At 42.7% G+C, this 13,539-nt stretch overlaps 1 protein-coding gene across 4 annotated transcripts in view; it reads right to left on the bottom strand.

The window, feature by feature from the left end:
• LOC131536037 (NACHT, LRR and PYD domains-containing protein 12-like) overlaps nucleotides 1–11,764 on the bottom strand; it is a 28,410-nt gene extending 16,646 nt beyond the window's left edge. For 2 of the 4 annotated variants that reach the window (XM_058768669.1, XM_058768671.1), the window contains exons 1-4: nucleotides 11,627–11,764; nucleotides 10,635–11,024; nucleotides 7,922–8,032; nucleotides 4,703–6,616 (exon numbers count right to left, since the gene is read on the bottom strand). In XM_058768669.1, the coding sequence (XP_058624652.1) occupies nucleotides 4,703–6,616; nucleotides 7,922–8,032; nucleotides 10,635–10,969 (2,360 nt within the window). In that variant the 5' untranslated portion in view covers nucleotides 10,970–11,024; nucleotides 11,627–11,764. Of the gene's footprint in view, nucleotides 1–4,702; nucleotides 6,617–7,921; nucleotides 8,033–10,634; nucleotides 11,025–11,250; nucleotides 11,326–11,626 lie in introns of those variants that run through there. The other 2 variants (XM_058768670.1, XM_058768672.1) reach the window with 2 other exon arrangements.
• Between the last annotated feature and the right edge of the window lie 1,775 nt (nucleotides 11,765–13,539).

Here is a 13,539-nt window from a genome sequence, read left to right as displayed (position 1 = left end):
CTGTAGTATTCACAGAAACTGAGCCTGTTACGATCGGAGCTCCCGCACAACACCCTCTCCGCCACCAGAGGGAGCCATCCCCTGAATATTAACTCCCATTCGGACTCAGTTTCCCATCACCCCTCATACCTGGGCCTAATCACCTTGCCACACCTGCACCTCATTCACACACCCATACATAAGCAGCACACTTCCTGACACTCATTGCGAAGTCTTGATTTGCCCCGGCTGTCATTCTGAGCGTTTCCATACCCGTGTTTACTTTCCTGTTGTTATCCCGGCCTTGATTCTCGACTCTGTGATCCCTCTCTGGTTGCCCTGATTTGGACTGTTTCCCTGGACTCTGATCGTAAGCCGCCTGCCTTGACTATTCTGCCTGTTCTCCCGACTACGTCTCTGCCTAGCCTACTCTGTTCCCGTTGCTGGCCTATTACCCTGTTCTGTTTGACCATTCTAATAAAGAAGCTGCAAATGGATCCCGATTTGTCTGATGATTGCTCGCAACAGAAGACTTCGCCAAACAGCGATCCAGCAGCATTGACTCAGCTGACCACTGAGCTCACGGCTCAAGCCTCGCAACTTGCTCTGCACCAACATCAGTTGCATCGGCTTACCACACTCACCGACGAACTTCTCGCAGCGTTGCAAGGTCTGCGCGTGGCTCAAGCACAAGCCACTGCCAACCCGCCACCCGTTCCTAACAACCCTCCGGTCATGCAAGCTCCCTCTGTCAACCCACGACTCGACTACCTGTTGAACTTATTTCCCTGAACCAAGTAATTCAGACAACGGCCCTTCTAGACTCAGGAGCAGCTGGAAACTTCATAGACAGTGTGTTTGTCAGTCAGCATCACTTGAAACTAAAACCCTGTACTTCCTCCCTGGCAGTGGAGGCGCTAGATGGTCGCCCTCTGGGCAAAGGAATGATTCTCCGCATCACCGAACCCCTCACACTGCACATTGGAACCCTGCACTCCGAACAGATTCAATTCTACGTCATACAGTCACCCAACCATCCGTTGATTCTCGGCCTTCCCTGGCTTCGAACCCACGATCCGCAAGTATCCTGGAGGCAAGGACAGATTACAGAATGGGGGCCAGCGTGTCGAGAACATTGTCTGTCCAAACTCACCAGACTACCCAACACAACCACTACTCCCCTCACCGACACTCTCAACTTACCCTCTGAATATGCAGATCTCATAGAAGTCTTCAGCAAGAGGAGGGCCTCCCAGCTTCCCGCTCACCGCTCAGTCGATTGCACAATCGATCTCCTGCCGGGTACTATTCCACCCAAAGGAAGGATTTTCCCTCTGTCCCAGCCAGAGTCAGAGTCTATGAAGACCTACATACAGGAGGAATTAACCAAGGGATTCATCAGACCGTCCACCTCTCCGGCATCCGCCGGGTTCTTCTTCGTGAAGAAGAAGGACGGGGGCCTCAGACCATGCATCGACTATCGAGGTTTGAATGAGATCTCTGTGAAATTCCGTTACCCACTACCACTTGTCCCTTCAGCCCTCGAACAACTACGGCAGGCAAAATACTATACCAAACTCGACCTGCGGAATGCCTACAATCTGATTCGCATCCGTGAAGGGGATGAGTGGAAAACCGCCTTCTCAACCACTAGTGGGCACTATGAGTACTTGGTTATGCCCTTCGGGCTCGCTAACAGTCCTTCAGTCTTCCAAGCTTTCATGAATGACGTCTTCCGTGACATGTTAGAAAATGGGTAATCGTATATATAGACGATATACTGATTTTCTCAGATACTCAAGAGGAACACGTACAACACGTCCGATCAGTTCTCAAGCGATTGCTACAACACCAGCTTTACGTAAAGGCAGAGAAATGTGAGTTCCACCAGACCAGCACCTCTTTCCTCGGTTACGTAATCAGTCAAGACGGAGTCGCTATGGATGACAAAAAGGTCCAGGCAGTACTCGACTGGCCACAGCCTCAAACGGTAAAGGAATTGCAACGCTTCCTGGGGTTTGCTAACTTCTATCGACGTTTCATCAGAAACTTCAGCTCCATCGCTTCTCCGCTCACCACCATGACCAAACGCAACACCTCGCGCCTAGTATGGACACCGAGGCTCTCCAATCATTTAAGGAACTAAAGACTCGCTTTACCTCCGCACCCATCCTTCGGCACCCTGACCCAGAACGCCAATTCACTGTCGAGGTCGACGCTTCAAGCACGGGGTGGGAGCCGTACTATCCCAACGCCATGGGGAGCCCGCGAAATTATACCCGTGTGCCTTCTTTTCCCACAAACTCTCTCCTGCTGAGCGGAATTACGATGTGGGCAATCGCGAACTGCTGGCCATGAAACTAGCGTTGGAGGAGTGGCGGCATTGGCTGGAGGACTACACTTCCATTTCTCGTTCTCACTGATCACAAAATCTCGAATATCTGCGCTCAGCCAAACGTCTAAACCCCAGACAGGCCAGATGGGCGCTGTTCTTCACACGTTTCCACTTCACTGTAACCTATCGACCTGGCACCAAGAACACTAAAGCAGACGCTCTCTCCCGTCAAGCTGAAGGTGCAGATCTCTCAGGCCCCCTCGAGAATATCATTCCCGGGAAAATTCTACTAGCTCCCGTTCAGTGGGACATTATGACTGAGATCAGCCATGCTAATCAACAGAGTCAACCTCCTCCAGAGTGCCCTGCCGACCGTATATTCGTTCCAGAACCCTTCCGTCAGCAACTGCTCGCTCAGGTCCACACAAACCCCAGTTCGGGCCACCCTGGGATCTCGGCTACGGAACAACTCCTGCGGAATCGCTTCTGGTGGTCCACGCTTTTGACCGATACAGCCAGTTACATTCACAACTGCGACATCTGCAACACCACTAAATCACCCAGACAACTTCCAGCCGGCCTGTTACAACCATTACCCACGCCTCAGCGTCCCTGGTCTCATATCGCCATTGATTTCATCACGGATCTACCCAACTCTCACGGTAACACCACCATTCTCACCATTGTGGATCGATTTTCCAAAGCCTGCCGCCTTATACCATTACCCAAACTGCCAACATCCCTTGAGACAGCGGAATTACTGTGCAACCAGGTGTTCCGCTACTACGGTCTGCCCGATGACATCGTCTCCGATCGGGGTCCTCAATTTACCTCAAGGGTATGGTCGAGTTTCTTTAGGAGTCTTAATGTCAATATCAGTCTCACGTCAGGCTACCACCCACAATCTAACGGCCAAACTGAGCGTCTCAACCAGGAGGTCATTCGCTTCCTTCGCTCCTACTGCCAACAGCAGCAGACAGAGTGGAGTCGATACTTGATGTGGGCGGAGTACGCTCAAAACTCCCTGACCAAACCAGCCACCGGCATGACCCCTTTCAAATGTATTCTCGGATTCCAACCACCAATGTTCCCCTGGTCAGGAGAACCCACCGAGTTGCCCTCGGTCACTGAATGGCTTCAACGTAGTGAGGAGGTTTGGGACCGAGCTCACACCCATCTGCTACGGGCTGTCAGGCGCCAGGAACTTCAGGCCAACCGACATCGGCGATCAGGTCCCATCTACCAGCCGGGCAATGGGTTTGGCTCTCGGCTCGGGATCTTCGCCTCCGACTTCCATGCAAGAAACTCAGTCCCAGGTATGTTGGACCCTTCAAAATTTCCAGACAAATTACCCCTGTATCATTTCGGCTAGAACTGCCCTCTAATTACCGCATCTCTCCCACTTTTCATGTATCTCTGCTGAAACCCACTGGTGGTCCGAGAGGGGTGTCAGAGGAGGGAGCTGAGCCGCAGACTCCCCCGCCTATTCTGGTCGACGGCGAGGAGGCGTATCGAGTGCATGAACTGCTAGACTCCAGACGCCGGGGCAGTGCCCTACAGTATCTAGTCGACTGGGAGGGGTTCGGTCCGGAGGAGCGATCATGGGTTAACGCAGGTGACATCCTAGACCCCACTCTCACGGAGGAGTTCCACCGATTGCATCTGGAGAAGCCGGCCCCTCGACCTCGCGGAAGACCCGGCGTCGTCTGCCTCCTCGCGTCAGGAGCCGCTCGCGGGGAGGGCTCTGTTACGATCGAGCTCCCGCACAACACCCTCTCCGCCACCAGAGGAGCCATCCCTGAATATTAACTCCCATTCGGACTCAGTTTCCCATCACCCTCATACCTGGGCCTAATCACCTTGCCACACCTGCACCTCATTCACACACCCATACATAAGCAGCACACTTCCTGACACTCATTGCGAAGTCTTGATTTGCCCCGGCTGTCATTCTGAGCGTTTCCATACCCGTGTTTACTTTGCTGTTGTTATCCCGGCCTTGATTCTCGACTCTGTGATCCCTCTCTGGTTGCCCTGATTTGGACTGTTTCCCTGGACTCTGATCGTAAGCCGCCTGCCTTGACTATTCTGCCTGTTCTCCCGACTACGTCTCTGCCTAGCCTACTCTGTTCCCGTTGCTGGCCTATTACCCTGTTCTGTTTGACCATTCTAATAAAGAAGCTGCAAATGGATCCCGATTTGTCTGATGATTGCTCGCAACAGAGCCTCACATAAAAATGAATGGACTTTAGGCTTGATGATTGATTTAATGCTTAAAATAAGCTGTACATAAATTATAATTATATAATATTAATTAATTAAAACGGAACTGGGAAAAAAAATCCATAATTTCAGTCAAATTTAAATGTATTCATTTTTCACACTTACAAAGCTTTTCTGCAGTTCCTCACAGCAGGTAACAGTCTCCATCGACCCTCTTCTGATGACTTGATATTGTACTTTTTAAGGTCAAACTCATCCAGCACCTCCTCCGACATCAGGATCATGTTTGCGAAAGTTGAGCATTGTGCAAGAGTAAGATTTTTTTCATTCTTTCCAGATGTTAAAAATACCTGCATTTCCTCAACAATAGAATTATTCTTCATCTCAATCAAGCAGTGTGACAGATTCATCCATCTTTCAGGACTGACATTGTTTTTTTTACCTCGTTTGAGGTTTTGGATTATTTTCTTGATGCTCTCTGGGTTGTTCTCTGTGTGTATCAGTACATCCTGTAAGAGTCTCTGATTGGACCCCAGTGAGATGCCATGAAGAAACCAAAGGAAGAGATCCAGGTGTCCATTTTTACTCTTCAAGGCTTTATTCATTGCTCCCTTCAGAAACACATCCAGAGTGATAGTTCTGGACTTTCCTGTCAGAAACATCTTCAGAACCTCACTGTTCTTGTGTAAATAACAGTCAAACACATACAGTGCTGCAAAAAACTCCTGAAAGCTCAGATGTACAAAGCTGTAAACCTTCCTGTGATGAATCACAGATTCCTCCCTAAAGATCTCAGTGCAGATCCCAGAATACACTGAGGCATCAGTGACGTCTATGCCGCTCTCTCTCAGGTCCTCCTCATAAAACATCACATTGCCCTCCATCAGCTGATTGAAAGCCAGTTCAGCAAGTTTCACAATCACTTCTCTGTTGGTCTGCAGGAGTTTCTCTGGATCTCTCTCTTCATACTTCTGGTTCCTCATATTTGTTTGAATGAGCAGGAAGTAGATGTACATTTCAGTCAGAGTTTGAGGGATTTCTGCACTGAGATCTTGCTTCAGGATGTTTTGAAGCACAGTGGCTGAGATCCAGCAGAAGACGGGTATGTGGCACATGATGTAGAGGCTTCTTGCTCTTCTGATGTGTGAGATGATTCTGCTGGCTTGATGCTCATCACGGATTCTCTTCCTGAAATATTCCTCCTTCTGAGGGTCATTGAATCCCTGAATTTCTGTCACACGGTTGATGTAGTTAGAGGGGATCTGACTGGCTGCTGCTGGTCTGGTGGTGATCCAGATGAGAGCAGAGGGAAGCAGATCTCCTTTCAGGAGGTTTGACATCAACAGACCCACTGATGAAATCTCAGTCACATCAGAAACTTTCTGACTGTCTGAAAACATCAGTGAAATTCTGCTTTCATCCAGACCATCAAAGATGAACACAACTTTACATTTATCATAAATCTTTGAGTCCAAATATTGAAGTTCAGGGTGAAAGTCAAGCAGAAGTTTGTGAAGACTGTACTGATGATCTTTAATCAAGTTCAGCTCTCGAAATGGAAGCACAAACATGAAATTTACATCCTGATTAGCTTTTCCCTCGGCCCAGTCCAGAATGAACTTCTGCACAGAGACGGTTTTTCCAATTCCAGCGATGCCTTTAGTAAGGACAGTCTTTATTTTGTCTTTCTTCTTTCTTCTCATCTCCTCATATCCTGGTTCAGATAAAGGATTAAAGATGTCGTTGCAGTTGATTGGAGTGTCTTGGGGTGTCCTGTAACTTTTCTGCATCTGTAGCACCTCATGTTCTTCATTCACTCCTTCACTCTCTCCCTCTGTGATGTACAGCTGTGTGTAAATCCTGTTCAGGAGGGTTTGATTCTCTTGTAGTTTGATTCCCTCAAATACACTCTCATACTTGTTCTTCATGCTGGTTTTGTGCTGGTCTTTGACTCTCTGCAGATCATCATGCACTGGTGGGACTGAATTGAGCCGCAGGTCTGTTTCTGTATCACAATGACTGGTGTGGCTCTGATTGTAGGGGGACATGCCGGTCGGTGAGGACACAGCTTTTTTGCCACTGAAAAGACATTATAAAAGAACAGAGATACAAACAAACAAGAAAAGACACTGTCAAATTATTTTAGAATCCAATAACAGAAACATTGACATGGACAAAAAGCAATGTTAACGTGAAATTATTTTTAATTTAAACAGAGACAGATGACAGATCATATACTATAGAAGCAATCGCAGATTCAGTTTGTTGAACATTAAAATCCTGATCACCAGAAGTGAGATGATTGTGGTCTTGGTTTTTAGAGCACTAGTAAAGGTTTTTATTTTATTTGTTTATTTATTACCATTGCTTATGTGTGGAACTAGTGTAAAGAAAAGACATAAATGGAACCCCCCCCCCCCCCCTTTACAATTTGAGTTTTATATATTTCTATACAGACGTGGTAATCTAAATGTCTGAAAGTGCTTGGAGTGGGTCTTGAGCTCCTCCTTACATACTTTAATAGATATCTGCAGGAATGTTACATCTTTTCATGTGTACACAGTGGCGTGAATTATCCAAACCACTTGGGGGAGCTCTTGCCAAGGTCTGCTCAAAAACATGTAACAGCAGTTAATGCGAGGTGAGCAGATTTGAAGACGCTCCATATGTGATTGACTTTATACTGTCATATCTTTTCTTGCAGATTTACATGCAAACAATCTCATTAAATGTGTTACACCAGAAACGACGCCTGCTCCTTTCTAAATGTGTAACATATGCAGAGGCTATTTAGTAAAATATATCGCACAAAACGTGAAGAAAAATGGACTGTGAAAAATGGACATTGAGCATATTGGTCTCTATTTGAAATTCTGCACTGTCCACAGCCAGTCATCACTGCAAACAACTTTGGGAACTGCTGATTTAGGATCAAGTTTATTTCAAACCAGAATTTTCAGATTCATCATTTCAATGATTTAATTCAAAGCATTAAAAGAGACACAGCCACAGCCACAATCTCTCTCTGTTTGTTGAGAGAGAATGATTATGTAAATGAAGTTTTTGACTGAAAAGTTGACAACTGTGATGCCGTCTTAATTAATTTAACCACTAATTTAAAAAAGTTTCCAAACCAGAATTTTCTGATTTCTATTTTGGGAATTAATTATCATTTATGTGTCACTAACTTCATTTAACAAAGGCCTCTTCCTGTAATGTTTTCTTGCTTAACATGATTTTCATTCTGTGTTGTACTTATTAAAAAGAAGAATATGATTTCATTTGGTAATATTTTCTAAATAAAGAACATTTACCGTCTTGTAATCTCTGTGTACATCTGTGTTCCTGTGTTAAATGTCTAGTACATCAAGATCATATACTCACACAGGGTCAAAGCGCACTGCTCCAGTCCTGAACATGGGTGGATTAATCAGGGGCCTGTTGCTCTTCATGGACACACAGTTGGATACTGGAGATGCTGCTCTCTTTCTCTTCCTGTTGATGAGAAAGAGAAAAAGACAGAAATACTTCAGTTTTTTTCTCTCTGAAGATAATTTGTCTGGTTCCATTAAATTGGTAAATATTGGTATAGAAAGAAGTATTTGTGTTGCATACTATACAGTTTAAAACAGAAGACATTTTATTAACAGTATTGCTGTAATATGATCCATAGTCAAGTGAAGTCAAGTCATTCATACACGCATTAATGACATACATCAGCCATTTACTGAATGTATAAGAACCTCTCGGTTTACACATGTAACCATGGTTCCCCCGAGAGGGAACGAGACACTGTGTCCTCTAGCGGACAGTATAATATATATAATATACAAGTGTCAAGTACCATACAAGTAGCCTGTAATATACAAGTATAATATATCTTATACAAATATCGGATCGGGACTCTGTATCAGCAGATGCTCAGTATTCAATGACTCGGATCGGATCAGGGGCTCAAAAAGCCTGATCGTCCCTTATTTGTCTATGAGCTCATGCACCACAAATTCCTAAAACTGAAGATACTGACAAAACCTGATTCACTGCAGTTGAGTTAAAAAGAGTGGCCTGTTTTTGACCTGAAGGGGTTGATTTCCAATCCCCTGCTCTTCTATTAAAAAATGAATATGTAATCATAGTTTTCTTAAAACTAGTGTATCCATTCTGGTATTTGTGTTACAAGCAATGTCTGTATTTGCTGCCTGTAGCTGCGTTTCCATTACCCTTCAAATTGCGCAAATTAAAATTTCAAATTGAAAATACACCTAATGGAAACATGTCAATTTCACAAAAATTTCCATATATCACAAAAAAGATTTTACGGTCACATGAGGTGGTTTTTCAGGCAAAACTGCAATGGAAATATTTTTTCCCCCGCATTTACAGGTCACATGGCGTATGTAAAAAGTCATATGATCATTCTTCAATGTACTATAATGTCCAAGAAACACTTCATACATGGCCGCTCTTGAGTATAAGGGCTTTCCCTGAAATTAATGCTTAGACAATTTACACTGCACACGTTGTGGTACAGTGTGGCACTGATTCGGCCACTGAAGCTGATTGCGGCCGCTCTAGTCAATGCTTGTGTTTATTCCAGCTGCGCCACACTCGTTTCTGGTGGCTCTCCGTGCTGCTTCTGTAAAGATACACGCATAAACCTCCTTTAAATAAATATAGCCAAAATCCCACCAAAATCCGTTTCCATGACTTATCGCGAGAGGCAAAAGTTTAAGTTTTAGTCGCATAACATTGGTTAATGGAAATGCCGCCATTTCTCAATACTTTATCGACATTTTTTAAATATCGCCAAAGTTTTGCGCAAATCTGTAATGGAAACGCACCTTGTGAGGTGACTGAGAGTCTGACCCACGTCAGGAATGCAGTAACAGTGTTGTTGCAGTAACAAATGTATTTGTTTTGATATAACTCATCTGAATCATTATATAATAAAATATTATATTTTATAGAAACGGAATTATCAGTTTGAACTTTGTTATTTTTTATGTGGTTCTCGTGATAGCTGTATGAGACATGTGAAGAACAACGCATTACATGCATCCACTAACTCTTACATATGCTTAATGTTTATTATTCTTTTATGGGTTTATAGCACCTTTTATTGCTATATGTTAAAATCTGACATGTGCTGCAGCTCAACCTTGAAGGAAAAAGATATTGCCTATGTTTTATCTAATAGCATATGTGCAGGAGTTGTTTAGGAATATAATAGGCATGTGACCACGCCAAAAGAACAGTCACCAGGAGAATCAGCAGCTGCCAGATGAGAAGTGCCCTCACCAGATCTATGACTCACCTACGGCGATAGTTGTACAATAGCTGCTTATCAATTGACCTTAGTGTCTCCTAGACACTGGATCTCATTCACTAAGCACACGTACCATGAAACCTGTGTACAAACGTCTTCATGAACAAATCATGGTTCACTAAAACTTTCATTATAATATTTATTCATAAAGACAGGTTTGAAATTATTTCAAACAAAATGTGGTCAAAATTAAGTTCGTTTTGGTGATTCAAAATAGCTCTCAGAAAACTTTCTGTAAAGCTTCACATCTGCTGTCATACACCTTCAAACTGTCTACATTATGACTTCATGTATGTATACATTCAACTACATTATGAGGACAAATAAATATAAAACAAAGTTTTGTTAGAAATGTAAAAATAGAAAAAAAAACGTTTCTGTGAGGGTTAGGCAGGAGTGCCAACATCTCTCTCTCTGTGTGTGTGTGTGTGTGTGTGTGTGTGTGTGTGTGTGTGTGTGTGTGTGTGTGTATGTCCCAATTTGTGTCCAATTTGGAGCACGGGCGTTTGTTGTTGGGTGAATGTATTATTTATAATTTATTATCTTTAATAATATACTTAATATTATGTGCTATATAATGTTGTATTATTGATTATTGTTGTATGATTGATTGTTATATTGATTGATTAAAAAGCATTGTGTTTCTGCAATAAATTCAGTAGTAAATAAACACATTGCTTGTGTTTCAGTATTTAGGGGCAGTGCACCACCAATATAATATTAAATCTAGGGCACCAACAGAGTCTGTGCCCTGAACTACATGATACTCACAGAGGGTCAGAGGTCACAGCAGGTCCATCACTGAGTTCAGGGGGCAGATGCATGGAGTTGTTACTCTTCATAGACACACAGCTGAATCCTGGAGACGCTGCTCTCTGAGTGTGAAAAGAACTGAGTTCAGGGGGCAGATGCATGGAGTTGTTACTCTTCATAGACACACAGCTGAATCCTGGAGACGCTGCTCTCTGAGCGTGAACATCACTGAGTTCAGGAGGAATTATATTCATGGAGTTGTTGCTCTTCATAGACACACAGCTGAATCCTGGAGACGCTGCTCTCTGAGGGTCAACAGTAGTCTCCTCCTCTCTCTCCTCACACACACTCATTTCTCAGGCAGGTTTCTCCTCCTCTTCCTCCTTGATGAGAAATGTGATTTCAGGCCTGTATGTGGCAAAAGAGAACACATAGTACACAACAAAATTTAACTATGTGAGTTAGTTTAAAAATAAATGATTGGGTTTTAATTTCTATTTTATTATTGTTATTTATTCCACTTTAATTCAACATGACCGGTTCTCCTTCAGTTACTCTAAATCAGGGGTCTCCAGTCCTGCTCCTGGAGAGCTACAGTCCTGCAAAGGTCAGCTTCAACCCTAATCAAACACACCTGAACCCGCTGATCAAGGTCTTCAGAGTTACTTGAAGATGTGTTGAAGGAAGGTAGCTGTCCAGAAGCAGGGTTGGAGAAGGCTACTTTAGTCAAACTGCATATATAAATATTCACTGGATACGAAACAAAAACATTACATGGTTTAAGTCAATCTGGATTGATGTAAACCAGACAATACTTTAAAAATTTTAAAAGAAAGAAAGATGGCTGGAAAGTTTGACCATTTTCAGCCATAAATGTAGCTTCCTTGTAGTATCAAGAGAGATAATAACGATCATTGATAAACTTTGATGTAATTTGATTTCAAGTCTGTTCCGTCGCAAATGCTCCTCAGTGATAATATTACAGCTGTGAGACGGTTTAATGAACTTACCGTGACATACGACGACATTTCCTGAGTTCTCTGAAGATGGCGTGTAATCTCCTGATAAGCCACTTTCAGTTTCACCTCTTCATGAAGCAGGTGAGATCCGCTAATAACTGTAAGTTCCGCCCCGAACTGGACGTGAAGACGTTGGAAACAATCTACGGAGCCAGAACGTGTTTTTAAACTTTTGCAGATCAAAATGCAGGTCTTTTGCATGTGCCGTGTTTTTACTGACGCTTGCAATGTTTTTTTTTCTGTCATTGGGTGCTTCTCAAACGGAGGGATCCTAGTGAGGATATTATTTTATAAAATGTTCTGATGAATGCAGTTGATTGCCTTGTTTATTTTGCACTTCTGATCAAACTCTTTTCTTCTTAAATTGAGCAGCAGCTTGCATTAATTGATATTCACTTGTTCTGCATGCTTGTGTGATATGTCTTAAAATAAGATAACATTGGGGTGTAATTAATTTATGACCATAAATGCAAGACAAAATATTAATGCATACTTTAAATGTGTTCCACAACCCTTTCCCTCCAAAATTAAAAACAGAATATCAGATTAATAGTGCATCTCCAGAATATGATTTAATAAATATGTGTAACCTAATGTCTGTTAGGCTGTTGTTATGTTAAATGCCACAAGTGCCACATTTCTTGCCAAGACAGCATGATTGTGCAAAAAGGAGTTTCATCTTATACATGATCAGTTTAATCCAAAGTGTTGTGTATTTGCTGTTTAAATTTGTTACATTGTTACATATTGTGAGATTATTTGTTACCTATATGTACACATGTATCATATATCATTCTCCCTTATGTGTTCTCACATTGTGTAGCAGACAAGAAGACTCATGAACAAAACATTGTTACATATAACTATTTATTTAGAAAACTGTCCTTCAAAGATTCATAACTATCCAGAGCACAAAAGCATCAAATGCACCCCTGCACTTTCTGTTACACACAATTGGTTGTAAAACAAGTGAATTCAGAATTACTATCCATTATCACTGAGTAAAGAAACTCTCCCACAACCTGCAGTAACATTTACACATAAGAGTTTCATACTGGAAAAAAAAAGAAAAGAAAAATTTGATGGAATACATGAACAGTCATAAGTAGCCTACAGTATTAAAACTTACAGATTGAAAAACTCTCCCGAGCAGAATTATTTAGTAGATCAGTAATTTTACCCGTTTAAATCCCCAAAGTCATTAATGAAGGAGGCAACACAGGAGTTCAGGCCAGAGTTCGTCCTTTCACCATCGTCCCACTTCTTCTGCTGATCTGAACCTTTGAGAAGCACTCGCTGCTGTCAGGATCGATCCTCACCATAGGTTAAATTTTCCAAAATTGAGATTTATACATCCTCTGAAAGCTGAATTTCCACTGATGTATGGTTTGTTAAGATAGGACAATATTTGGCCGAGATACAATTATTAGAAAATTTGGAATCTGAGGGTGCAAAAAAATCAAAATATTGAGAAAATCGCCTTTAAAGTTGTCCAAATGAAGTTCTTACCAATGCATATTTCTAATCAAAAATGAAGTTTTTATATATTTACAATAGGAAATTTACAAAATATCTTCATGGAACATGTTCTTTACTTAATTTCCTAATGATTTTTGGCATAAAAGAAAAATCAATCATTTTGACCCATACAGTGTATTTTTGGCTATTGCTACAAATATACCCCAGGGACTTAAGACTGGTTTTGTGGTCCAGGTTCACATATAAATTGCACCTTACCTTCAGCATTATAATTATTTTACCCCCACCGCACAGAGACTTAAGTGCTGCTGCATGTCATGCCAAACCTCACATAGCAGGCGCGTCATCAGCTTGAGATCGGCCTTTATAGAGAACGCCGATCAAATATCCCAAAGCGCTTATCGACCGATAGTGATTGGTAGCCG

Source organism: Onychostoma macrolepis, chromosome 03, assembly GCF_012432095.1.
Source record: "Onychostoma macrolepis isolate SWU-2019 chromosome 03, ASM1243209v1, whole genome shotgun sequence".
In the NCBI taxonomy this organism is placed as follows: Eukaryota; Metazoa; Chordata; class Actinopteri; order Cypriniformes; family Cyprinidae; genus Onychostoma; species Onychostoma macrolepis.
This window is presented reverse-complemented; position numbering and strand designations above follow the sequence as displayed.